This window comes from Alternaria hordeiaustralica (genome assembly GCF_023758085.1).
Source record: "Alternaria hordeiaustralica strain BMP 2776 chromosome Unknown scaffold_38, whole genome shotgun sequence".
Classification (NCBI taxonomy): Eukaryota; Fungi; Ascomycota; class Dothideomycetes; order Pleosporales; family Pleosporaceae; genus Alternaria; species Alternaria hordeiaustralica.
In genome coordinates this window covers 123,049-148,672 of record NW_026056810.1, presented here as the reverse complement: position 1 = coordinate 148,672, position 25,624 = coordinate 123,049, and the positions used below count along the sequence as shown (strand labels likewise).

Here is a 25,624-nt window from a genome sequence, read left to right as displayed (position 1 = left end):
GCAATGAGTGGGTGGTAAACAGATTTTATATCAAGTGTGAAGTGTGTAGATCGCTCAACAGTGGGCAGATGGCGGAATCAAGCGTAACAGTGTCGCCCTCCAACGTTGGGATGATTGTGAGGCCGAGGTAGTTGTGCGATGAGTGGACGCTAAACTGGTAGTGGCTAGACACCTGCAGGGACCAACACCGGCTGTGAGCGTCACGACGCGTAACAAAGGCCCTATCAATCGAATGCAAGACCAGCTACTTACAACGAGGAAACAGTTATTAAAGCGCTTTCATCCCTGACCGTGATCATGGCATTCCCATGTGCTTTTCGACATGGCCCTCTCCCGAGCCGACGCCTTCAGAGTCGCCAGGAGGGCCACGCAGCTGACGTGCGACGCGATTGAAGATGAGCTCTGTCGACGCGAAGTACTTGAGAAAGATATGCAGGATCAGTTGGAGGGTCTCGAAAGACGCAAAAAAGAGTTGGAACGCAGGGTCGAAGAGAGTAATGCCCATATCATGAGACTGGAAGAGGACAACCGACAGCTAGGGCATGAGCTCGGCGAACTACCCATCCAACTCCACGCAGCCAGGAAAGACGCCACTAGCGAGATGAATGAGTCCTTGAAGAAAGCCCGTCAGGCACTCTTCCGTCACATCAATCCGGTCCTGCTTTACTGCCGCGTGCGGCCCAAGTTACCCGCCCAAGGATCTGCCAACAAAGCACCGTCGCAGCCCATCTCGAAATGGAAGTGGAACGACTTCGCTATCATTAACGGAACGGGCGAAGCCTACAGCTTCTGGCGTGTCTTTGGCCCCCATTGCCCTACTGCCGACGTCTTCGATGAACTCGAACCGATGATCCAGACCGCTTTACACGGACAGCACATCATGCTCATCACTTATGGCGAAACGCAATCCGGAAAAACGCACACTACCATAGAGCCTAACGCAGCTGATCCCTCACTTCTCGATCGCTTTGCTGCTCTCGTTTTCCCCCAATTCCAGATCTACGTCTCTTTCGTGGAGGTGTGCTGCAACACGCCCCATGATCTACTGAGACGTGAGGAAGGCAAGCTTGTAGTAGGCAACAGCGATTCTTCGCGGGCCGATGTGTTTCTGTATTCCAGCACAGGCCTCTACTTCCGCTACCAAGGAAAAGGCGGCGGATACATGACACCCACGGTGTGCGACTCCATCGAAGAACTCAAGAAGCTACGAAGTGAATCTATCCGGCGCCGCGCCAAACATCATGACAAACCTACGTCTTCTCGTGGCCCTTCCTGGCTCGAGCTTCGGGTACACGATCGCAACGACGACACGCTTAGGGGCATCCTTACCATCGTCGACCTCATGGGCGCGGAAGACTCTGCCAACCAGCTAGGTAAACACAAGAAAGAAGCAGAGACGGGTCGAACGGTCAACTACAAGGTGTCAGAGTATCTCAAGAGTCTGCGCGACCAGCATCGAGTTGCCCGACCCTCCACACTACCTGACCGTACTCCTACACGGAGAAACAACGCTCATCGTGAGCATCCCGACAACTTCATGCGTATTCTGATCCCCAGTTTCGAGGCCCAAATACTCGACTCGCCAGACCTGCCGCGCGTAGCTGTTCTGGCGCATATATACGAAGCTGCAGAACATGAGAAGCAGAATCAGACCACCATGGACGTGATGGAGGAATGGCGGACCAACCTCTTGGATGAAAAGAGGAGAGGTGGAACGCATGAAGCATGCAACGAATGCGAAGCAAAGGATAGAGAGAACGCGCTGCTGAAGCAACAGATGTATGAGTCGGAAGTGGAGAGAGAATCTTGCAGCGAGCTGGAGGATGTGCCGCGCGATGTGAAGGAAGAGAAGTCTTTGAGGGAACGCTTCGCCGAGCAGGCGAAGTAGAATCGAGTTCATCGCCGCCTTTTCCCCTTGTATGACAAAATGAGACCCGTCGTCGTGTTCATACTCATTTGCAGCCGTCTGGTGTTGTAGTACTTTGGAAGTTCTCGACAGGAGGCCAGTCCTCGGATTATGTGATTCGATCGATGCCGATGATTCACTCGCTCAATGTGCACTAACAAGTCCAAATATCCAGCACCAAACTTCCTATGCTTGATAACTTCTTTTGTATGTAAACAGTGATGACAGCCCGGCAAGCACAGTGGAGAAGGGCGGTACCTACAAAAGCTAACGTAATGCTTCCAGCCAGAACTCAAGACAACATCTCTCGAATACACACAACCAACTTGATCGTACCAAGGACCAGGAAAGCACGATGAACCAAACAAACTATACATCCCTAGGGAGCCAGGTGCTCTACGACACTCACGAGCAGGGCAGGCAGTTCGCATTACTCATTGACATTCTTCTTTTGGTCAACATGCTATGTTGTACTTTACACCACACATCACGAACCCTGTCTTACTTCAGGATATCCCTACATGAATATCTCATACAAACTGCTAGAGGCCTGAATGACTGGATCAATAAACAGACAGGACTAGACAAACCAGCGGAGGGTTATAAGAAATACTCGGGGATCGAAGGGTTGGCGCTGGACATCTGCAAGGGCGTGGAAGTTGTGGCGCATATGAGCAATTTTTGTTTTGTTGTTGCCGGTATTGCCTTGGGGCTTGGCATCGACGTCGACCGCGGTACTGTACGCGTGTGCATACTGTGTAGCTGCATGGCTATTATGGTCTACGCAATGGTCGAAGCATCCGTGTTGCGTCGTCTCAGTCTCCCGGAAGAGATACGCATTGAAGGAAGTAGGATCGAGCGCTCCATGCTTTTGCCAGCGCTTCGGCTAGACGAGCATCCAACCCGTTCACAGGATGATACTTCTTCCACCACGATCTCCAAATCACAAGCCGAGACGAAAGGGAAGACGGAAGCGCAATGGATACCTGTAGAAGCGGACTTCGGCACGGCTTGGGGCAGACGTCCTGGAGGATCGCAATGATTCAGAATCGGGCGTTACATCAAGGAAAGTGCTGAAGTTTCTCTGATTCCCGTGTAGCTGATCATGGGTCAGAACGATGACGGAGAAATCGCGTAGTAGATCTACGCTATCTTACTCATCGGCAGCTCTTCATGATCTGTTATCGAGTTTGTCCGCTGTTGAGGCCATACACGACCATTGTCGTTCCGAATCTCCAGAAGGGTGTGATACCGCACAACCTACATTCACGAAGCATTCTCAATTAGTATAGCGTCAAATCAAATTACCTACTGCAATAGTTCTCCTTGATCGTAATGGTAAGCCATGTGAGTTCTGGTCGTAATTGATCCGTCAGATATTGACGACCTCGGGATGTTGAAGGTTTGTCCAGCTTTCCTGGGTTCAGTCATGTGCGCCGCACCATGCCCATGGTGGTGACAGGAGTCTCGCAGTCGGCATCAACAGGTATTCCAGTGAATTTCCAGGCAGCAGTGTGCTGGAACAACGTGGGCCGTGGTCGCTTCCTTCGTCGCAGTACCTGGCGCGCGCAAGTCGCGTAAAAGTCTTGGCACGATCAGTCGAGCTTGTGCAACCTGAACCCCACCCTTCGCTCCCACCACACTCGCACCACACTCGCATTGCGCAATATCTACTGTCACAACTCTTTCGAGAACACTTACGATGCCCCCAAAGAAGAACGCTGGGCTTCAACGGCAGACTGCCGACGTTGATGTCACCGCCGTCCCGGCGCGAAGGCAGCGCGGGCGACCGCGAAAGATCATGGAGGATGCGCCAATAGCTTCGCCCAGCTCTCATCTACCCAAGCGACGTGGGCGTCCGCCCAAGTTCAAGCCAGTCGAGCAATCGCCTGCTGCAGTCCCTGCAGTCCCGGAGAAGCGTGATCGACCCCAAGAGAAGGCCCAAGACGACTCGTCAATCATCTTGTTAGGCTACTCCAGGCCACCAAATCCACAGATGCAACCGGCAGAGAGCGCCCCAGAAAAACATAGTAGAGGTTTACCAGTCATTCGAGCCCCCGCGGTTCCCAAGAAGCGAGGCCGACCGCCGAAAGTTGCGCCAGGATCGGAAGCTTCACCAGCTGATTTGACTCCCCTCACACCGCGAAAACGAGGTCGTCCGCGGAAAGCCATGACCGAGAAGGAAGCCACTGCTCCAGCCATTGCAATCGCGACGATACCAAAGAAGCGCGGCCGCCCTCCAAATGCCGCTCGGGTTGAAGAATTTGGAACAACCGCGGCCATTCCAGTATCCTCGGGCGCAAAGAAGGGAGGCCGGCCTCAGAAGCTCGTCTCGGCATGTGAACAACCTCCACCAGTCGCGCTAGCTAGGAAGCGCGGGCGGCCGCCCAAGGTACCGATGCAAACTGAGCAGCCGGGCGATCCAATACAAGATTTAGATCCGGTGGCAGGGGAGCCTACTGATAAGGGTGCAGTGTCTTCCATGATCATTGCTGATCCATTCTCTGACAGCGAGGATGGGCAGCCTGCGAAGCGCAGAAGAATGCATCATAGGCAGAGACCAGGCGTTGTCGAGCCTGTTCCCGAAGACGAGCGGCCAAGCTGGGGTACCAGATTCGTTGATGAACTCGGAGAGCATGCTAAGAGAAGCGATCAGCGCGGTTCGCCGTCACGGAAGGAGACCGATACGGGAGGTGATGAGGTGCAGGCGGATGTGGAGGTCGATGAAGATCTCGTGATGGGCGAAGATCAAGTCGTGAATATTCCCGGGGGCATCCGTGCGGAGTTTGAGGACAGCGAGGACGAGACGTATCATACTCCAAAGTCGAGTGGAGTGAACCCTCGACACTACCATGAAGACTCCGTCGTCAGCTTCTTCGACCCGGACGTTGTTAATGATGGAAGCTCACAGGCCGTGATCTATGAGGATGTTGATATGGGCGCCATTGATGTTGCCGAGCAGGACGTCGATGGGATGCGACTCGCAGAAGAGGTGGGGAAGTTGTCGCAGGAAGAGGTCGTCAACCCGAGAGGCGCCCGTCGCGATCATTGGCCAAACAAAATCGAATGCGAGAAGCGTCCCATTTCCACCCCGCAAAGATCCCGCGAAATTCCAGAGACTCAGGAAGAACAGATATCGCCCAGAAACATCCACCAGCTTGCGGAGGTCAGCCAAACTGTGCCAGATACAGCGCGAACAGCGCAAACCGCCACGACCAGCGTCCAAGCAAATTCAATGCCCTCACAAACCTCGCTAAACGAAATCGACCGCCAGACTGCCTTTTTGTCAGTCCCAACGGCACCGCTCCATCCAGTATACTTAAGGTCTCCGCAGTACCTCCAGATCGCCGTACCAGACATCGATGCAGCAGCTCATCGGGGGACGCTAATCGGGCCTTTGGTTGTTCAGCACGACGAGTCTCGATATCGCATTACAGTGCATGTAGTGCGAGAGAAGAGACCTGATATCGCGTAGTCGTAGCATAGTAGAAGGGGTGCTTGTGGTTCAGAGAGGGGGACGATTGGTGCGAGTGAATATGACGGGCTAGTTGCGGGACTGGCGTTGAGGGTTTCGGGTCGCGGAGGAGGAGTGGATCCTTAGTATCGAAGACAAAGTCGAAAGGGTGGGGGAAAGGTCAATCGGGATATCGTATTCGGCCGCTGGAAGTGGTATATCGTATGTCGTACGCTCTTCGTTTAGAAGAGAGAGACCTATAAAACACGAGATAATGGGTGCGTCCAATGTCCTCTCTTATTGCATATGTGAAGGATGAAGTGACAGTGGGTGAAGAGAACTCGTCTTTGGGTACCTTTAGAGAGGAGCGAGATATCCTGAAAACCAGAGGTTTCCACCAAAGAACTCCTGCACTCACTCGCCATTGCGCCAAAGTATGAGACAGAAGACTATGGTATCAGAAGAGGAACATCCAGCCAGCGGCGGTATCCCGCGACCAGATACATTCCGGCGTGCCAACTCCTGTCTCCACGTTGCGCCTCGCCGCCATGTGCCTACACACACCAATCTCGATGGGCCTCAGTATCAGAGCAACGGCATCATGATGCTCGGCGTATCGATCGCGCGTTGTCGGTCGCGTTCGTGGTCCTCGGCCGTGGGCTCGAGCTGCACTGCGTGCAAGTATTGGAAGAGTGTGCTGATAGAACTGTTAGCATGGATTGTCTGATAATGCGCGAGAATTTACTCACGGAATGGGTGGAACCTCGAATATTGCTGGCATCCTACTAGCCAAGGACTCATGCTCAAGCCTGAACAGCGGGAGGTGCACGCGCCTAAGGATGGTGTATTGTGCGGCTGTCTCCAGTTGTGCCAACACCACCAGATCATGCAATGTTCAGATTCAGTGCGACTGGAGTTGATCGCTCGTTTGTCTTCCATCTCGACGCATCCATGGTGTGTGACTGGCGCATTTCCTTGCTGTATGCACCCTTCTTCATCGGCGCATCTCTATGTCCAAGTCAACAGGTGTCTTGTGCCATCCAAGAGCTCTTGGGCCCCATCTCATATGACTTCGCTCGCGATTCCAGGCAGTCCGACGACTTCGAACATGCTGGCTGTTGTGTTCCACCACCAGCTACATTCAAAGAAGTATGTCCTAGGGCATTGCGGCCGAAAGCAGATGTTCACGAGGTAACATTGCGCTATAGCTCTGGCGCATACGTGCGTTCATGCGGTAGCCCAATGCGTCTGAGGGGTATGGAACTCTCGCAAGGTGTATCGGTGTGTATCGCTCGCGCGGGGCTTCGTTGCGAAGGGGCCAAATGGTATGGCGTCGGGTCTTGACAGTGTTATTGCGACAGGCTCGTGGTGGACGGGGATGCTCTCATCGAGTCACAGCATGCGGTATCGCGAGTGGTCTCCGAGTGAGTGAGGATGTTATATGAGGGGTGCTGGGTTCGACGATGCGAAGGATGCCTCGAATGAGGGCTTGCAGGCTGTCATTCCCAACATCGCTTGGGGTGGCTACTGACCCGTCATGCGGATTGCGGACGTCATGTAGACATTAACCGAGCAAGACGTAGGGTGTTTGGAAAAGAAGGCCAGTTCTGTTGTGTCAGGGAAGACTCGTTGGCGTGGCTGGAGTAGTTGACGATGACGATGACGATGATGCCGTCTGAGGGACGCTAGATTTGGGGATCCTTGGCGCGGGAGCTGTCATGTCTGGTGACGCCGGTGGTGACAACGAACGCCATGCAAATATCACCCGGGCGGAATTGGTGTACATGATACACAGGAGAGCTTAGACTGTCTAGAAGCCACTCCAAATGGCGTAGTATTCCGTCGCGGATCGCCCTGATGTTCCCCCAATATGGTGTCTTCTGACTGTGAGAGAAGAACAGGGGAATTGCGACGATGTGACGGCGATGTCAGATATTAGATGTGAAAACTTGCATGATGGTATATACGAACGAGCGCTAAATTTGGGGCGGCCGGAAGCCATTTGATTGTGGTAGTGCGTATGCTCATGCCCTAGTCAGCATGATGGCGCATCTGATATTCATTCCCAGCTTAGCCCCTCTACACAAAGCAGCCTTCCTCCGCACACGATCTAATGTAGCCACTTGACCCAACCCAATCTCCAGATCCTCCTGTGCTCGTCTGTCCATGCCCACGTTCATGCGAAAGTCCAATTGGGCGGAATGCCCGACGATCGTTTCACACCAGGAGCTGCCGCCCGTGACGGCCCTCTCCCACATCCGGTCGTACCACATCCGCGTTCCGTTGTATATAAGAATGTGTTCTTCGTCGCAGCCTCATCGTTTCTATCATTGGGGCTGTTGGCCATGTACGTGGACAGAGAGTACGTGTACGGAAGCGTTCGGTGAATATCGCGCGGTATCGACTGCGTTTGAGTGGGGAGGAGAAGACCGCAGGATCTACATGGTCACTTCTATTGCGCATTAGCTCGTGGAATGGTAAGAGGGGATGAAAGGAGTGTACCGGTCACTTGGCCCCACATCTTCGCTTCTCCGCCGTAGATCTCGGCTTGACCATGGCTGGCTTGGGTGAAATCTCGCTGCTGTAGTGTTGGTGGACAGACGTGCTCCTAATTGACCGATGTGAATGAGCTGGTCCAGCGGAGTTGGTTTGCTTTTGAGTGTCTGGCACAAAGACTGCATGTGGTTGTGGCGGTTCATCCTCATGATGTGATATCGGATGCAGTTGTCGCGGTGACCAGCGTGGTGCGAGGCCGGCAGGAGGCCTGCTGTGTGTTCGACGACTGAGAGAAGAGGTCGGGCTGGCAAGGTGATTTGCACAGCGCCTCCTCATTTCCCCTTTTCACTATGCCATCCAGAGGTAGGTACGCCATCGGCATAACCTGATCAGGTGAAGAAGTCGCGCTTAAGGTGGGTCGCGGCGTTGGCTTGTGTATCTTCAGCCGGTGTCGATGTCGTGGGCGAGGAAGTGATGCGGTCTTGATTTTACACCTGCTCCTAGGCAGGACCGATTGGAAGAAGCGTACTGGAGCAACGAAGGCATCTGAATGGGCGGGACCTTCGTCTTTTCATCGCGGTGGTGATTCTTCGCTGGCCGGATTTGCCAAGGTCAAGAGGATGAGGTCAGCCATAATGAGGGCTACAGAAGATAGCGATCAAAAGCCTGGTGCCCTGCGCGTATGCAATGGCTGCTGGGGAAGGGGAATGGTAGAGATACTATGGTGTATCGGTGGATGGACAGAACACAGGCGGCGTTGTTATCGCCGGGCGGGTGGGCCATCTTAACTCCGGGCGCCCTCACCATCAGCCTGCGCTGGCTCGGTACGCCATCCATGACCTCGCGCGAATTCAGCTGCGCATCGCTTTTGCGGTGTCGCAATAGCTGAGTTGGCATCGCATTGGAGTTGCCATCACGTGCAGCCATCTTTTGCAAGACGCCGCCCAGAATGCGGCTCCGGGTGTTGAGGCCCGCGATGTGCTGTGCGACCTTCCGTATTGGCCGTATAGTTTCGTTAAGGGTCGCCCTTTGACAGCAGACACGCAGACTCTCAACCACGCCGCTGTGGAGCCCCGACGCTCTCCATGCACGCCACGACTGCACATTCCTGATATCCAGACTCCTGCACTCTGCGCATATGTGCTGCTTCGGTCGCAAGCGCTCGGCGACCACCAAAGACAGACCACGGTACCAAACATGCGCTTCGTCGGCCTTCTCCCTGACTGACAGCTCCAGGACCGCGTCGTCCACCGCAGACTGCAATGTGCGCCTCGATACCCCGAGATCTGGCCAGCCCAATCCCTCCTTCTCGACTGAATCGCACCTCACCGACACGCCGGAGCAAATCATCGAGCGGGTGGGCGGCCGGCTCGTCATCCCATACCCCGAACAGGACGGCTGGCATGAAGGGCTGGATTGGCGCGACAAACGAGAAACGGAAGATCTGGTGACTCCCGACTACCAGAGGGACCTGGGGGCGGACTGGGACAAGGAGTATGAGGCCCTGGCTGGATACAGAGAGCCAGAACGGCAGCCATCAGGCGGCAAGAAGACGCCGCCGACGGACAGCCTTGCGACACTCAACCCGCCCGGACGCGCTGAAGGAAGCCAGAGTGTCCGGCTAGAGGCAACAGTGAGATCTCTCGTCCCCCCTTGATCTGGCATCCAAGTTGACCATCTCTTTCCAGCCAGCGCACCAGCTCGCGCCCTCCGCCTTCGGCGCATCGACCACACACTTCAGTCATGACTCGAGCATGACCACATCAACACCAGCTCAACACAGAACGGGCTGAGGTATGATACGCAGGGGGGAGGACGTGGCGCGGCATACGCTCGATCAGGGCATCTGCTTGATGCGAATTTTCCCACATAGAGTACTGCAGTAGAGGGTCGGCGGATCTATAGATGTGGCAGCAAGAATGCAAAGTTTAGAGGGATCAAGGCAGTAATGGGCTCACGGGTATATCTCGGGGCTATCGAAATCTGTTCTTCACGCGGCGCTTGGTTACCACAACGGGCTACAGTGCAATGCAGAGCATCCTGAATAGGTACGCGGACCGGTCCGGGGTCGCGGGACTCATCTCGCTCGCGCAGGCTGCAGTAGTGTAACTGGTGGCATCTTGTGTTGCTCGTCGTCCAATCCTCGCTCGTGATGTCAGCATTTTGGGTGGGTGCGGCCACGCTAGATCCATCATCCACGTGGCTTCCAAGGTTGGATCTTCAAGCCTCACGTCATCACCCAACTACACCTCATCACAGCTTTGTTGAGTCTCCTGGCTTCTGCGTATCGTGCCACACCACACGCAATATTACAGCGCACGTCGGTAACACGGGTAGCTGGCCTTTCTGATGTTTGTGTCGAGGTGGTCGAATTGGGTGCCATGCCACCAGCCACTGCCTACAAATGGCTACAGAAGTTATCCGAGCAGATTTACCTGGGCAGAAACGTCACGAGTACCAAGCTGAGAGGATATGAGCTTATCACCGGCACGAAGAGGTCTGTTTAGCGAGCTTTGATACATACTGATCGCCGTCGGCCGGCAATTTGGCTGGCTGGCTGAGTAGGTACACAACGATATGCATTCCACACACTCCCGAACCTGAGGACTCGTTCATCCGCTAGACTGTGTGCCTTTTCTCATCAGCTAGGAGCTTCACAGCAGCCATATAGCGCGATAAAGAGATACACGGGCCTCTTGTTCGGACATTTGATTCATCATGTCTGAAGGATCTCAAGACTCCCACATTATTCGCATCTTCCTTACTGCTTGCCATCAGCGGGCTGTGTAGAATATCATCGATCCAGTTCGGACCACATTCTAATACCATCGCCATCTGCATGCCAAACCAGAAACTGGTGCGAGAGAAGATAAGTTTGGACATCTTGGAAGGCGCTCGCTCGTGAGTAGAAGTACTGTCTTCTTGTTGACAACATCAAGGGCTTTGCGCAGCTTATTGCCGCCCTCTTCATAACATGCATCGACATTCTGACTGCATCTTCCAGTGGCGATGAGCTGAGCAGGAACATCGAGCTCGGAACGATGGAGATTTCCCCAAGTACCATGACAGGGAGCTCTGCAGGTGTTATCATGTTCAGTCTTCCTTTTCGCAACTCTGTCTTCTTGGCCTGAACCTATAGCTGTCGAACCTGGCATATGCTACCTGAGTGTTGCTTCACTCAACTCGCCCGATCTGGTTAATCGTTCGCGCCAACACGAGCCACACCAATCGCTCGTCTACAAAATTGCTAGACCACCCAACAAAGCTCATACTACGACGTCGTATCTCGATCGTGATCAAATTTGCTAGACGATTAGTCCTCAAAGAGGGTAGTACTGCAGCACGCCGACTTGGTTCTCGAACCGCGACATTCCATCCGCCCGCCGCGCCGACCGATATCCTCGTACGTTCATTCCATCTACCCCGACTTCCCACACACCCACTCACAGTATTACAGGCAAACCGATCGCATCAACAGATAGAAGTAACCGTCCTCTCGATCTTCTCCCTCCTCGTTCGCCATGTCAGCCAACACCACCCCAAAGCGTGCCCCCAAAACCGCGAAACCTCTCCTACCCGCCCCTTCTTCGCCCCTGAGCTTCGCCGCCTCTCCGTCCTCCAGTCCAACCAAGATGACCTGGGACGCCGCCAACGACCGCAAGCTCTTCATCCTCATCTTCGGCCGCACCGTCACCCCCGCCGAATACCCGCAGCTATCCAAGGTCTTCCCCGGCTCCAGCGTCGGTAGTATCAGGAACCGCATCACCGCTCTTCGGGCTGAGGCGCGCAAGATGCAGGAGGGCTTGGGCTATGAAGTAGGCGCAGGCGCGGCGGCCAAGAAGGTCGCTACTGCTACCCCCAAGAAGCGAGGTGCAGTGGTGGTCAAGAGGGAGGCGGATGATATGGATCTGGATGAGGAAGACGAAGATGAGGATATCGTCCGTGACCCGAGCAAGAGGATCAAGGCCGCTGTGCGCAAGCCACAGGCTAAGAAGGACGGTAGCTCTCGGAAGAAGGGTCGTGGAGGCGCCGGTTCTAGCATTCTTCACCATGGATCGTATGACAGCGAGGATGAGCTTGCCTTGATGGGTGAGGACAAAGTCAAGCGCAGGCCTGTGCCCGCTGGCGTCCCGTACAGGGTGGTCGGAGAGTCAGTCATCAGAGATCCCAGGACTGGCGATGTCATCGTTAATGACGAGGATGTCGAGGATGAAGTCTAGCTATGTACTGACGCAGACCAAACATGCGCTCGTGGACATTGATGAGGGGGATAAGGTGGAATACGTGACGGGGTAATGGAATAGATGCTTTGACGCAAGTCACCCCATCGTAGCTTACTATAGCACTGTTTTCCAAATACATCACCTGTTTCATGTGGTGTCTTCTCTTGAACTATCCGTCTGACACCCGTCAATTTTCTCTGCAGCTCTATCACACGTCTTCACACAAAAGAGGTTTTGCCAAATACAACTGCGTCGGGGGGTGTTCAGGACGATAGAAACCTTGTACGTATGCTCATGGGCTCATGCATCGGGATGAGATGACATGGTACTATCGTGGTCATTTCGTTCATTATCTATCGTTCATCAGAGGGCTGCGCCCGGGGTATCAAGTCTATAGAAGAATATGCGAAGGCCGCTTTCATGGCGAGCCAACCGCGGGGTATCATCTTCGCCTCTTGTGCGGACGAGCCTCCTCCTCGTCGTCCTTCTCGTCTTCAACATCATCCTCCTGGCCTTCAACACTATCCTCCTCGTCCTCAGCATCATTCTCCTCGTTCTCGTCTTCCTCGCTGGTCTCTTCGCTGGTCTCTCCCCCGGCCGACGAACCCCCCCTCTTATCACTGCGACGAGTGACCCGCGAGCCAACCGACGTTGCTTCATCGCTACTAACTCTGCTTTTCCTACCGGAAAAAGTGCCAGTATCATCGGTATCCTGTTCCGGACTCGAGCTGGGCTCCTCTGGCTCTGGAGATGGCGACTCAGAACCAACGTATTTGAGAGGTACTGGAAGTATGTATACGTTCTTGGTCTGCTGTGCCCGCTCTGCTGACGCTACCACGTTGTAGAGATCTTGATGAGTGATGTGTACCGGAAAGTTCAAGAGAACGGGATCATCGGATGTCACAAAGTCGGCCAGAGTCAACCGCACCTTGAAATGCGAGTTGATCACTCCGTTGGCGTTCTTGAATCTCACGGGCTTCTTGCCAGTGGAGATGATTTTGAAGTCATCGCCCATGATCTTGCAGCGGAAGAATTGGTAGGTAGCCCATCGCGGGAGTTCGTTGACTCCATTTCGCCGCACGGGATATTCGAAGTCGATGCCGAGCAGGGTTTTGGTAACACCTCTGGTGCCACTCATGTAGTCTTTGGCTTTGCCTTTGAAATTGCGTTTGCCATGCTCGCCATTCGCAATCTCGGCAATGAAGATTGGTGGCCACTGTCCCAAGGAGAAGGCGATATCTGGGGCGCGGAATGAGCCACTGGCAAGAGGGGTCATTGTATGAGCCCAGTCCTTGAGTGTTTCGAGACTCAAATTTGGTGGAAGACCTTGCCTGATGATTCCTGTTGTGTATGGGGCCATTCTTGCTTCCAGGAGTTTGACGAGGGCGGTCTTGCAACTTTCGTGAATTGCGTCGGCCATCTTGACTTCGAATGTTCCCGCCTCAGCGTCGTAGTTGTAGCGCAGCTTAATATTCGCCCAAGCTCTGGTCTCGCTGCTGACCCTGTCGCCTTTCACGAAGATTTCATCCTTCAGTTCGAGCCAATCGGATGAGGAGACGGTGAACTTGTTCTGGATGTCTTCTTCGACGCTCTCGCCCTCGCTGAGACGCAGGAGAAGGTCGTAGATCTTGGCGAACTCCGTCTTGCGCACGGGAGGGGACGAATCGGGCGAGAGATACGCCTTAGGGGGTCGAACAGAGTCCGCCCGAGGGCAGGGAGAAGGAGGAGATGTAGCAAAAGAAGGACGGAGAGACGAGCGCTCGCTGTCGCTGGAGATGGGCATAGTAGAGTGCATGGTGGGGTGTCGCGCGGAGGAAGTGCGAATTTGCGGTATATAGTCGGTGGTGCGATGCGTACTAGCCGGAATAGTGCATAAGTCGTGAAAGGCAGCAATGTTCATGGGTGGCGTTTTGTACTTGAGCGGCTAGCGTGTGCGTGCCTGGCGTAAACGACCCCACCCCATATTCACTGAGCGTCGCACCCACCTTATGCGAAAATAAGGATAAAATCGTACTGTGCGGTCTACATTAGGACGAGACTAAAGGTTTCACCAACTCTTGAGACAATGTAGCCTCCCCACCTCTGCAGGTCGTGCTCACTGGCAATGAATACACTGGCGTTCACGAAGAGATCAAGGACGTATATCCTCGTTTCGTCGCTGTTGATTGGGGCCCAGTTTCTTCGTTCAGTCTCCGCATTTGCTATTCGACCCACTCGCATTCATGCAGCCCCCAAAACTATCGCAATTGTACCTTATACCAAAGTAACCAACTAAAATCTCTATGATCCGGCCCGAAGCAGGACCAGACCGCATTCTTGGGCAAAGGAGCACTCCCTTCTTTTTAAACTCATGCAGTATAATGTATGGATACGTGGCACACTCATCCCAGAGATGCCAAAGAAGCAATGTGTACTTTGAGAGCATAACATGGTCTAGTACTTCACTTCATGTCGCGTGGAAACAGTACCTACTTCACTAAGACAACAGAACAAGTTTTGTCAAACGACAGCTTTAAGGTACATACAGTATCTACACCTGAATCTGATAGGATAGTATCTCATGCGCATCGAATGGCAAAGAATAGTGGAATAATGTTCAGCGCTGGGGATATCTGTCTCTTGTATCACAAGCCATACCACGTCATACACAGGACACTATGCGGTCAACGACAGTGTAAAGAGCGTGTAGAACACTCAGTCATCGCTACAAAACTCTCAAGATTTACGAGACGTTGAGTCTTTACGATTTCGATCATGATATCAATAAGAGCTGTTCTGACCCATCAAAGTACCTCAGATTGCCTCCGTGTATGCATGCGGGAAGGAATGATACGTGTAGTCAATGCGGAAGCGCACATCAATGACCTCGACGGTCCTCTCCACTGCGTAGCCCCTGTCTTTACAACATCAAACAAGGCGGAACTGCTCACCACGTCCTACGCTTGTTGATATATACACCAGCGTACGCCTGTAACAATAGAGACCCAACTCCGCACTAGATATGGACACCATATAGCATGCGGTATTGTAGGGCCGTTTCGATAGGTGACGCGCTATCACATTGTTGTAATACGCGAAATCTATTTCCTGATCATGATCTTACAGCCAAGTGTCGCGCCTGGAGATCGCGACGACCCATCGCAATAGTGTTGATGATGATATTGGTCTAACGCCTATATGTAACCTTCCAGGGGGCATTCTAGCGGGCACCGCCGAGGGTTTATAGCGGTAGCACGCTACCTCCTAGGCCTGTTCAGGGTGAATTAAATACATGTCAAAGGGACGAGGAAGACCTCCGGGTGTCTCTCATGCCCGTTATCGCAATGGTGTTGAACACCAATTTTATCGTTCCGTTGTGCTTGACAGAAATTTCCCTTTTGAAGGCGTTTACGGCATCTGGCGAAGGGGAAAATTGGTTATTGATATCGATGTCAATCGCAGGGAGCACCTAGAGGCTGCCTACTGTGAACGAGTGGGAATTATGGTCTAGATTGCTGAGCAAGGGGTATAAACATGACGAAATCGAAACAACAGGCTTGACGTCTAACACGAAGTCATGATCTACTCTCCTTCCAGCGGTTCCTTGAGAAGATCTTCCAGTACTTCAATGGAGAGTTTAGCGCTTGGTTTGCCCAGCCACAGCTCCGCTATTCGCATCATATCATCCACTGTCAAGAGGACTTGATTTGCCTTTCGAGAACATTCCTTCGCCTCCTCTACCTCCCTCGTTGCGGCGCCCATCTTCTCAGCCCACGCTCCATATTGTGTGACACGATGCTCCATCTGCCTGATTTCCGCTTCGCACGCATCTTTCATGGCTTCTAGTTTGGTCACGTCCTGGGTCGCCGAGGCTACTCCTAAGCTGGCGAAGTTGGTGATCGCCGTGATGTCTCCTGCGAGATGCTCATTGTAGTCCTGGGTAGCCTTGAGCTTAGCGGAGAATTCCGTTTTGATTTGTTCCAGGCTATCTTCGCTTGGCAGTGTACTCAGCTGCAGTGCTTTCTGCGCTTCCAAAGCATGACTACGAGCGGTCTCTTGCGCCTGAGCAAGATGGACTGTAGCTTGGAGGTTGTCTTCCTTGGCTGACCGGATTTCTTTCTTCTTCCTGACAATGATGTGCATAACCGCGCGGAAGTCCGGATCCTGTGCGAGCATTTTGAGTGACATGAGGTCTATACTATGAACCGGGGTGAATGGCTGGATGTTATCGTCGTCCCCAAATGATGGGCCGTCCTCTGTGACACGAGGAGTGTCCAGGTCAGTGATGCTGTTACGCCGGAAGGGACTCTCCTGATCGTTGAGTGTGTCCTGAAGGTCTTCTTCTTGGAGTGTGCTGTCCTGGAATGACAGTGAGTCCCGACGGCCTTCGAAGAGGCTAGTGTCGTCGTCTGGTAATTCCGATGGGCCCCGTCTAGGTCGCTCGACTGATTGCGAACGCGAGTGATCCCGAGGATTAGCTGGTGTCCTTGGTGTCACCGCACGCCGTTTGCGATTCTTCTTCTTGTCAGGTGAGTTGGATGGGCGATTCTGGCGTTTCTCAAGGCGGCGCGCCCGCTCAGAAGACACGTCCGCGGCCAGGGTGGCGTTCAATCGCTTGTCCCTCCACGCGATGAGGTCCTGGAAATATCGCCACGACTTGCAGTCCAGACGCTGAGCCTGTGAAGGTGAGAACGCGCCGTCAGTTTATGTAGCAGGTCCAAGTGCGGCTCAAATACGTACGGTTTGGCCGAAGTGGGTCGGATTCCTAGGATCGTATCTTCGCTGGACACTGATGATATCTTGACGCCTGACCTTGTCGAATGCCTGGAGCTCGGCGACAACGTCCGAGAGCGGTTGCGCAGCTTTCGAGTACTTGTTCAGGTAAACGGCGAGGTTGAACGACGGTACTTGCTGGATCCGGATTTGGTGTCGCTGGAGGACGGTCCACCAGTCTGCCCCCCAGTGTTCGGTGACACCCTTGATATTGTGCCAGACGTCTTGGAAGCTCTTGCAGCCACCTGTCTCTCCGAGTGAAGTTTGAACGCGCTTCTCGAAAGCCTCAAGGTCCTCGCAGTAGTAGTCCTGGAATCCCAGCACGAGCGCGGCAACGCAGACAGCCTCTTTGGTCCATACAAGGTCGTCGAGGGTCCGCAGATCAGCCAGCGGCGTGGGCGCGGCGGTTCGGTCGTGCGGGCTCAGCGCACTCTGGGCAAGGCGAAGCTCAAACACACGGCGGGCGTTGCTGGGTGTGTTCGGCATGATAACGCATGTTGTTCGTGTTGTGAGATGAGGTCGCGTCGCGGCCGATGGCGACCAATGAGAAATACACGCTAACTGAAAGCGGACTAAAGTACGAAACAAGAAGAACAACGCAAAGAGGAAGTGATTTTGGCTGCTAAGGAGCCTGTAGCTGGGCAGACATTACAGCAAGAGTCTCTAGCGCTCGAATGAGGAATGTTGAATGCATAGTCAAACCAGTATGGGGTGCGGGGCGATAAACATCAGTCGCACCGCCCATTTCCTCGCCTCACCCTATAATCAAGATACTCCCGACAACTACAGCACACGTACCACTCCCCACCACTCGGTCGGTCATCCCGAATTTACTGCGACGCTCTTCGCAGATCGTATGGCCACGGCCGCCTATGCCAACTCTCATACAGGCGCGCCCCAGGCCGCCCTCAACCGCCTCGCAAGCTGAATGTCCTTCTGCTGAATCGTGACGCGCTTGGCGTGAATAGCGCAAAGGTTGGCATCGTGGAACAGGCCAACTAGGAAGGCTTCGCTCGCTTCTTGCAATGCCACGATAGCTTGACTCTGCCAGCGCAATGGGCCATCGATACGCGAGACGCTTAGGGCAACCTCGCGGACTACCCGCTGGAAGGGCAACTTCAGCAGCAGAAGGTCGGTAGATTTCTGGTATCGTTTGATCTCGCGCAGGGCGACGGTGCCGGGCTTGTAGCGTCTCTTTGGTCTGGGAGCGGGTGGAATACCGTGATGATTCCGTGGTTCTACGCGAGCTCCTCGGGCTCCTCGGGCAGGCCTCCTGCTTCCCGTCATTTTAGAGATAAGCGTTTGGCGTGTTTGATAGCAAGATATGGGTGGCACGAGAAAGAACGACCTGGGTGTCTGTATCCGTTATGCCGTGCAAGCAAAAGATCAAGTGCATGGGATAACCCTGGGCATAAAGTAGACATGGTTCGTGGTCCAAGTGCTGTCGCGTTCTTTGTATCTGCATGCGTCCATGGTGTAGCCAAGGCCGGATGTATGCCAGGGATGCGCGGATGCGGAGGCCACTGGTCTTCGTGAAACAGGGTATTGTGACAATGGCGGCGATATCATATGCATCTGCCACGTTGAGCCCACCCATGATATAGTTTGTCGAGACATGGCCTTAAAAGCGCGCAACGCGAATGAAGGTCGTGGAGGCTGGTAGAAGAGACCCTGCCGTAAGATCAGAGCTCGAGATTGAGCGTGTCGCATCGGTGCAGTATTTGAGGAGATGTTCTGGCAGTACAGCGCTCCGACGGAGAGACGCTTGTCTTGATCTTGCGGTCGTGCGCGACGGCACAAAGCGAAAACGGGATGGATGTCAAGACGTGGGCCGGCGAAGTGACGCGCTGAGGTAGGAGCTGGAGTTGCTCCGCGCTAGCTCAAATGCGGCGGCTGCTCGGCTGAGCCGAGGCCCTTCCATCACCTCGCGTGCGCGTTGATTCTCCTGCTCCTTGGAAGAATCTCATCACGGCTTTGGCCAAATGGAGCATCTACGAACTAGCGCTCAGGAGTGACATAGACACGTCAAGTTCCGCGTGTCGGGTAAACCTGGGGCGGGCTGAAGAGTATGCCTGGAGGCATCCTCTCATGCCACGCGCGTTGCGGAAGAATGGACAGGTAGCGCTGGAGGTTCTCACCAAGGCTTCCAGCGTCTTGGAAAATCTCACAGATAACCCTGGAGGTATTTGATGATGCTGCGATAGTCACGGAAAAGTTAGTATGAAGGCCTGAGGGTATTTACTGCCTTGTCGAATGTGGGATAGGTGCTGTAAACATTGTGGTATTCTTCAAGTGCTCCTTTCATTCATACTAAAACATCAAGATCATATAGGGTATCATCCAGTCCAACGCCTTCCTCACCAGGTTTATCCTTGCACCATCTCCCAAGTCCGAGATCTATTTCCCTAACCATTCACTCACCCAGATACCTCTTAGTCTTCACCAGAGGCCTTCCCGACCTTCCCACTGGTGCGGGCACAGGTTGGGAAACTACAGGCGGCGTCGAGGACGAGGTCGGCTGACGCTTCTGCTTCTTTGACGGTTGAAGAGGTTTACCGGGACTGAGAGACGCCCTGTCCACATCTTGCTGCCGCTCATCACCTTGTTCCAGGATATCGCGGAGTTCCTCGGCAGTAATCTCGATGGCAGGGAACTTGAAGTCCTTCGGAAACTTCTTGATCTCCTCTATAGGAAGGAAGTCGGCCAAAGTAAGGCGAAGGGTTCGCGTGATTTGCTTGCCTTTTGCTGAGTCGAAGAAAGTGAATGTCTTCTTGTCGTACGAGTCTTTGGTGACGCGGTAGATGGATATAGCCGCCTTCGGTGTACGGGGATTGTCGGCTCTCGTGGCTGGGTTTTGGTATTGCAGATCAACGGTGATGACCGTCTTTGTCTTGCGGCTGCTGTCTTTCATCCAAGATTCCGCCAACTCTGTGAGCTCCTCGCCAACTTGAGAATTGCCGACTTCGATGACGATGGGCATGTTGGAACGATGGCGAAAGTAGAAAGAATTGTCGGGCTGTCGATTGCTCGTCAGTAGGATGTCGACATTGGGGTCACCGGACTTTTCTGTAGCATGAACGATCGCAGGCGATGCAAGATTTGCATATGGACCCTTGATGTTCGCCACGAGAGCTTTGATCTCAGCGGACACGTTCCTCATCCGTTTCAGGGCGACGATCTGGTCGCGAAAGGCTAGGCCTATCTCTGCGGCGACAACGTCGTGAAGGTTGCTAGGCGACATCCTGCGCAGAATGATCTCTCCGGTGAGGGCGTTCCAATCGTATGTCAAATGGTTCACTAGCCACCGGCACAGCTCGTCGTCGAAGGATTTGATGAGATCAACGAACTCAGAGGGAGTCACAACGGCTCGGTACCTTTCCAAGTCGCGGAGAGTAGGATCTTCGAAACGACCGGTATATTGACCGCGAATGAGATCCTCGACAACGGCGATCTTAGACACAGGCTTGCGGCAGTCGCTTTCGTCAGTCGACCTGGATCGCTTGCGCGACTTGGGCAGCGGGAGAAGAGGAGAGGTAGAAGGGTTAGTCGCCATGAGTGCGAGTTTGGCGGGGTTGGTGACGGGCATGGAGAGAAGATATGCTCGACAAACGCTGCGAGCGGTGGGAGAGCGGCGGTGAGGCTGTCACAAGATTCTGTCCGGGTGAGACCCGCGGGACGGATGTGTTGGGCTCGCAAGCTTGCGATCGCTGAGTATGGGCTGTATGTAGACGTGAAGTGTCTGTTTGCGCTTAGAAATTGGTATAGCGTGCGGCCGATATTCGATGCGATTGCGACGTTGGTAGTCGGTGCCGCAGTCTGGGGTTGGTGTGGGTAGTAAATACACCAGCGGCGGCAAAGGCCCGTTACCGAATGCGGCTAGTGCGCCGGCTCCGTTCGCGGTGGGCAGGATCATCGATACCAGCCCAACCCGCAACCTCACCGTTTTACCTGGGCAGAGATTGAGTTGAGTAGATAAGAGAAATGACAGGTCTGTCGTGAGATAGTTCTGCATTGCGCACGCGCCAAAACGCGCGAGTACGCGCGATGATGACTCTCAAGATCCTTCCCAAGACGTAACCCTGCCATCTCAGAAAGTCCTGCGCGGCTGCTCAAACGCAAGTAACTAATCCCAGAAACCTAGTCACGACCTGACCCAACTTTGTCATCATCTTCATCCTCACGCCTGCCGAGCAAACATCTTCGCTCATCCCTATTCAAATAATCACCGACTCAACCCACGCTCCAATGCATCGCGTCGTGTGTACTTTGTCTCGCTCGGGAGTGAACTCAACGCTTCATTGCTGTCGAAGGTAATACCGCATCCACCTTCAGACACTGACGTGATCGCGGTAGTGATTCTGGAGGTATATTCAAATCCCTTACACGTTCCACCTCAAGCCCAGACTATCATGTCTACTTCAGAGCCTCCAAGTCTTGTGACAGCAGGATGAAGCAGTCAACGATGTAGCAAAAGCCGTGGACTGCGTGCAACGAAGCGAACCGTCGGTATGAGTTCAGTAAAGATTTCCGCCCGGGTAACATGGTCTGCATCGAAGATTACCCAACCTCCTCATGTATGCTGTCCGTTGATCCTGCTCATGCGTGCTATTGTGTCTTGTAGTACCGTCATCACTGTGATGCTCATCCACCTACGACGCGCTTGGCTCTCCGCCCCGACGCATCCAGTTCCCAAAACTGCCTCTCCGTAGCTCGACTTTCTCTGGCTCGTGAGCGGCGGAGCATCGTGAAAGATGGCTGTATGGATGATGACGATTGTCTGCGGCGGGATTTGCGAGCAGCAGCGGTGGGCTTAATAGGCGATGCGGAGGTCGAGTCCCCGCGCTGGGGTGACGTATCGGGCGGAGTCGGAAAGGATGGCGGACTGCGATAGCAGCGTTTGGGCGGTGGTGAGGGCGATGGAGTAGGTGTAAGTTGGGGTGATAGTCGGCCCCAGGCGAGTTCGGGGGTTTTGGCATACGGCGCCCGTTTGGGTGGTGCCTCGGTGGTGCCGGCCGCCTGCAGCTGGTCTCGCAGCTTCTTCAGTGCCGCCAGCAGGGGTTTCGTGATGTACTGTTCCTCGTAGATTCTAAGCACCGCATCGGGTATCGCCGGCGAGCGGGGCGGCGATGCCAGGTCGTGCTGTAGCGACGTCATGCACAAGCGGTCGGTGGCAGGGTGTTGAAGGGGCGTGTCGAAGTCGTCTCAACATTCCAGGGCTGGCGGCTATTTCACTGGCCGGTCTAACCGTATCGGGTAACCCCCGCCCGCATTACCCAACTCCATACATTCCGAGGCCGCCCCTGACCTCTCCTCTCCTCTCATCACACCAATGTCTTCGCCAGGGGATACTCTGCCAGACGTAACTTCATGGGAGAACGTGCATCACGGAGTGTCCAATGGTGATTTCGCGCGATTGGTGCCGCATTCTCCAGCGGCACGCAGACTCTTTGGCCAAGTCGTCCGCCTTCTGGAGTCCGATAGCAGCAAGCTGCATCATGTGCGCCAGTACATTCACTACGAAGTCACGCTGTCCAGCGAAAGTACTGCTGAAAGCAGTTTTGCTGCTTCTACCCCGTCACCTCAGCGCGAAGCCCTCCAAGAATTTTGCGGTTACTACCGCCTCAACATGTCCATTCCTCCTGCGAGTCAAGGCTTAGGCTGGGTTGTGGGAAGCTCAAGACTGAACAAGCCAGATCACTTTGTAGACTTTCTTCTTGCTCCATTCACCACTGAAAATTCTCTTCATTCGCGTCATTGCAGATTGAGACGTCAGCTTGAAACTGGCGTCATGGTTGCCGTGTCTGACGGCAGAAAGGTATTGCACTGTGTCTCTTCAGGGGCGCGTTTTGCTCATGATGGTTGCAGATCACTGTGGACAGCAGAACCTTTCAACGCGACGACATAAAGCAGCAGCACGAACGAGATTTCCAAGCTACCCTTCAACATGGCACCAGCGTCCGGCTGGGTGATCTCACTTACGTACTCGTGTACACCGACTTGAGCCAGGAGCAGAAACAACGAGAACTCGAAGAGGCCCTAGCACAGGTCAACGCTATGCCTCCGAATTCCGTGATGCTGCTTTCGCCAACACCATCCAAGCCAACTATCGACTACCACGGCTACAGCATCTATGATGCTGATCACCATGGCGCCACGAGTTCTGTATCTTTGGGCTTTGACAAGTCTAACGGCAAGCCAGTCGCAGTCAAGATGGTCAAATGCACCGCCTCGCAGTTCGGTGACTTAAGAAGAGAGATTGGCATCTTGAGCCGTATCAGTCATGTATGTCATGCGCTGGATTTGATGAAACGAAACTAAACTTTTGTCTAGGAGAACGTATGCAAGCTTCTTGAGGTCGTAAACTGGGACGCGTCAGCCAATCCACACGAATGGCGACAGAATGAGTGTCTGACTGTGGGTCTCATTATGTCACCACCGGCAACTTCTTCCGCGCTGCAATTACTCCCAATCTGGAAATGTCTTCCGGAGTCTACTACTTTCCTTCGCGAGTCCATACGCCAGATTGGATCCGGTCTTGCACATATTCACAGCCTCAATATACTTCATCGGGACATCAAACCTGAAAACATAGGCTATCGCTCCGAAAGCCCAGTGCACGTCATCATCCTCGACTTTGGTTGCAGCGATCAGGGCCCGCACAGCACTCGCCACAATCGAGGGACGATGACATATCTCGCTCCTGAGGTCATGCGAATAAAGGAAGAAGAGTCTTCGGAGCCCTTCTCGTTTCCATCAGACGTGTGGAGTCTCGGTGTCACTCTGGTCGACTTTCTCACAGGAAAACAAGTTCATCGAAAACTAGGCCAGGCGTCAGTCTACAAATCCTTTAGAGATATCATGGACACAACCGCAGCCAGAGTAGACTACCGAGAATTCTGGGATATTGCGATCGAACTCTTAGCATGGGAGGCAGAGCTCCGACCGACGGCGGAGCAACTAGCTCAACGCTTTTCCCACGAGAAACAAAACGAATCGGAAGTCTCACGTTAACCGTCCCAGAGCGAAGAACAATTGGCCAAGCGTGTGAAGGTATAGAAGTAGAGAGTTGACCCTCTTTCGTTCGCATTGAGAAGTACCTCCTGTCTAATGAGCTGTTTCTGACTTGGGCATGTTTCAGTCTTCCATACAGCTTGGACAGAATCGTTACTCTGAACCACTCTGTCAGCCTCCTAGCTGGATATTCCGTGTTGCACCGCCAGCTCCGTCATAACACATGTCTAATGCATCGTTAGGCGACGACCGGAGACTCGTATGATCCTTGCGGCGGTGACGAACGATGATCGTCGGGAGTGCCAAAGAGGAAACAGAACTAAACAACCACAGTACGCCGCAACGGGGAGCAGCTTGATATCTAACCTTCATGGGCCGCAATCATCGCCTGCACCGCTCGCTGTAGCATGAAAGACCCACCCGCCCGTTCATCCACAGCCAATGCCCCTGTCAGATCCGTTCTCATCTTCGCAGACCGTCATGCACGTGTTCGGGTCGATCAAGCAGAATTCCTCCAGCAAATACAGGGTAGCGTTGACAACAATCTTCGTCTTCTTGCTAATGCTGACGGAGGCTTCGTCCGAGGCGCGTAAGTAATCAATATGACCTTCGAGAGTCTCCGAACCGACACTACTAGGGGCATTCCTCTCGATTACTGCAGTGAAGCACTGGAGAAGATGGATGGCGGCTGCGCGGACTATGCTTATCTTCTCTGCATTCGGAAGCTCCTTCGCACCAAAGACGGCATTGATGTGACTCTTCGTACGCATACGATGGTGGGGACGCTTCCTCGCGCATTCAGGGCCATCGAGCGTCCAGAAGCGCTGTAGAAGATGAGCCACGGCTTCACGGACCGCAGCGATCTTATCCCCAATTGAAAGCTTCTTCGCCTCGACCATGGTGTTGATGTAAACGACCGTTGCATCTTCGGGTGGGATCTTACGATCGGAGGGCCAGTCGTAGAAGAGCTCTACAGTGGAAGGATGGGAGTGGGTGTCAGAAGATTCGTCGGGCGACTTGCGCTTTCCGGGAGTGACTGGAAGTATCTCCATTTTCGAGGATGACGATATCGGATGCTCGAAGTCGGCGTTAGAGGAAATCGAATTGAGAGAGATGGAAGAGATGATGGCAACAGTATACGGGAAGTATATTGCAGGAGTCACGAACACGACTGCAAATGGAAGGTCATGCCACCTTTATCAAATCTGTGGGAAACCCATCTCGTACGATCGCCTGCACGTCCCTTTCCAACCAACGACAGCGTCAAATCCAGCTTACCCATGCCACATCGTCACGTCACCCGTGTGCCGGATGACAGATATTGGTCGCATTGTCGTATCGCACATGCAAGTCGCCGTAGCACTTCTGGATCCGCGAATGGGGATCTCCATCACTCGCCACAGCGGGAGATACGATATCATATTGCTTGGCGTAGCAAAGCGTCCTGGGTTGCTCACTGCTCGCACGCGCCTGTGTCGCTGCGGGTAGCATAGTCTCAGGTACCGCCCCAACGCGTCGCTCCTACCTATGTACCACACACGACGATCATTGTCTACACAATCGGCATGGTGGTCACGAACTTCACGCCGCATCATCATGTCCATTTCTTCAGGCGTTGCGCTCATTATGTTGTTTCTAGTGTTATTGCGACGAGCAGGCTTCCTTATTCCACGGGCTATCACCCCATCATGATTGTGGTCGAAGCTTTGCGCAAGTGCGGCTCATGTCTCAATCTCATCTCCACGTACCGGCCACGGATATTCTTGTCGTGCGCGTTTCTCC

General features: G+C 53.8%; 9 protein-coding genes across 9 annotated transcripts; 4 read left to right on the top strand and 5 right to left on the bottom strand.

The window, feature by feature from the left end:
- Nucleotides 1-322: 322 nt before the first annotated feature.
- Nucleotides 323-1,888, top strand: J4E84_010246 (uncharacterized protein; the record flags this gene model as incomplete). Its single annotated transcript, XM_049392802.1, has 1 exon — nt 323-1,888. The coding sequence occupies one exon, from the start codon at nt 323-325 to the stop codon at nt 1,886-1,888; it is 1,566 nt and encodes a 521-aa protein (XP_049239494.1).
- Nucleotides 1,889-3,608: 1,720 nt separating this feature from the next.
- On the top strand, nt 3,609-5,381 carry J4E84_010245 (uncharacterized protein; the record flags this gene model as incomplete). Its single annotated transcript, XM_049392801.1, has 1 exon — nt 3,609-5,381. The coding sequence occupies one exon, from the start codon at nt 3,609-3,611 to the stop codon at nt 5,379-5,381; it is 1,773 nt and encodes a 590-aa protein (XP_049239493.1).
- A 3,672-nt stretch (nt 5,382-9,053) lies between these two features.
- On the top strand, nt 9,054-9,513 carry J4E84_010244 (uncharacterized protein; the record flags this gene model as incomplete). The annotated part of the gene is made up of 2 exons (XM_049392800.1): nt 9,054-9,062; nt 9,151-9,513. The coding sequence occupies 2 exons, from the start codon at nt 9,054-9,056 to the stop codon at nt 9,511-9,513; spliced, it is 372 nt and encodes a 123-aa protein (XP_049239492.1).
- A 1,864-nt stretch (nt 9,514-11,377) lies between these two features.
- On the top strand, nt 11,378-12,076 carry J4E84_010243 (uncharacterized protein; the record flags this gene model as incomplete). The annotated part of the gene is made up of 1 exon (XM_049392799.1): nt 11,378-12,076. The coding sequence occupies one exon, from the start codon at nt 11,378-11,380 to the stop codon at nt 12,074-12,076; it is 699 nt and encodes a 232-aa protein (XP_049239491.1).
- Nucleotides 12,077-12,521: 445 nt separating this feature from the next.
- On the bottom strand, nt 12,522-13,874 carry J4E84_010242 (uncharacterized protein; the record flags this gene model as incomplete). The annotated part of the gene is made up of 1 exon (XM_049392798.1): nt 12,522-13,874. The coding sequence occupies one exon, from the start codon at nt 13,872-13,874 to the stop codon at nt 12,522-12,524; it is 1,353 nt and encodes a 450-aa protein (XP_049239490.1).
- Nucleotides 13,875-15,640: 1,766 nt separating this feature from the next.
- On the bottom strand, nt 15,641-17,317 carry J4E84_010241 (uncharacterized protein; the record flags this gene model as incomplete). Its single annotated transcript, XM_049392797.1, has 2 exons — nt 15,641-16,735; nt 16,799-17,317. 2 exons carry the CDS (start codon nt 17,315-17,317, stop codon nt 15,641-15,643), a joined length of 1,614 nt encoding a protein of 537 aa, XP_049239489.1.
- Nucleotides 17,318-17,713: 396 nt separating this feature from the next.
- Nucleotides 17,714-18,118, bottom strand: HH3V_2 (histone H3-like centromeric protein hH3v; the record flags this gene model as incomplete). Its single annotated transcript, XM_049392796.1, has 1 exon — nt 17,714-18,118. The coding sequence occupies one exon, from the start codon at nt 18,116-18,118 to the stop codon at nt 17,714-17,716; it is 405 nt and encodes a 134-aa protein (XP_049239488.1).
- Nucleotides 18,119-19,244: 1,126 nt separating this feature from the next.
- On the bottom strand, nt 19,245-20,417 carry J4E84_010239 (uncharacterized protein; the record flags this gene model as incomplete). Its single annotated transcript, XM_049392795.1, has 1 exon — nt 19,245-20,417. The coding sequence occupies one exon, from the start codon at nt 20,415-20,417 to the stop codon at nt 19,245-19,247; it is 1,173 nt and encodes a 390-aa protein (XP_049239487.1).
- A 3,853-nt stretch (nt 20,418-24,270) lies between these two features.
- J4E84_010238 (uncharacterized protein) lies at nt 24,271-24,894 on the bottom strand (the record flags this gene model as incomplete). The annotated part of the gene is made up of 1 exon (XM_049392794.1): nt 24,271-24,894. One exon carries the CDS (start codon nt 24,892-24,894, stop codon nt 24,271-24,273), a length of 624 nt encoding a protein of 207 aa, XP_049239486.1.
- Nucleotides 24,895-25,624: the final 730 nt, after the last annotated feature.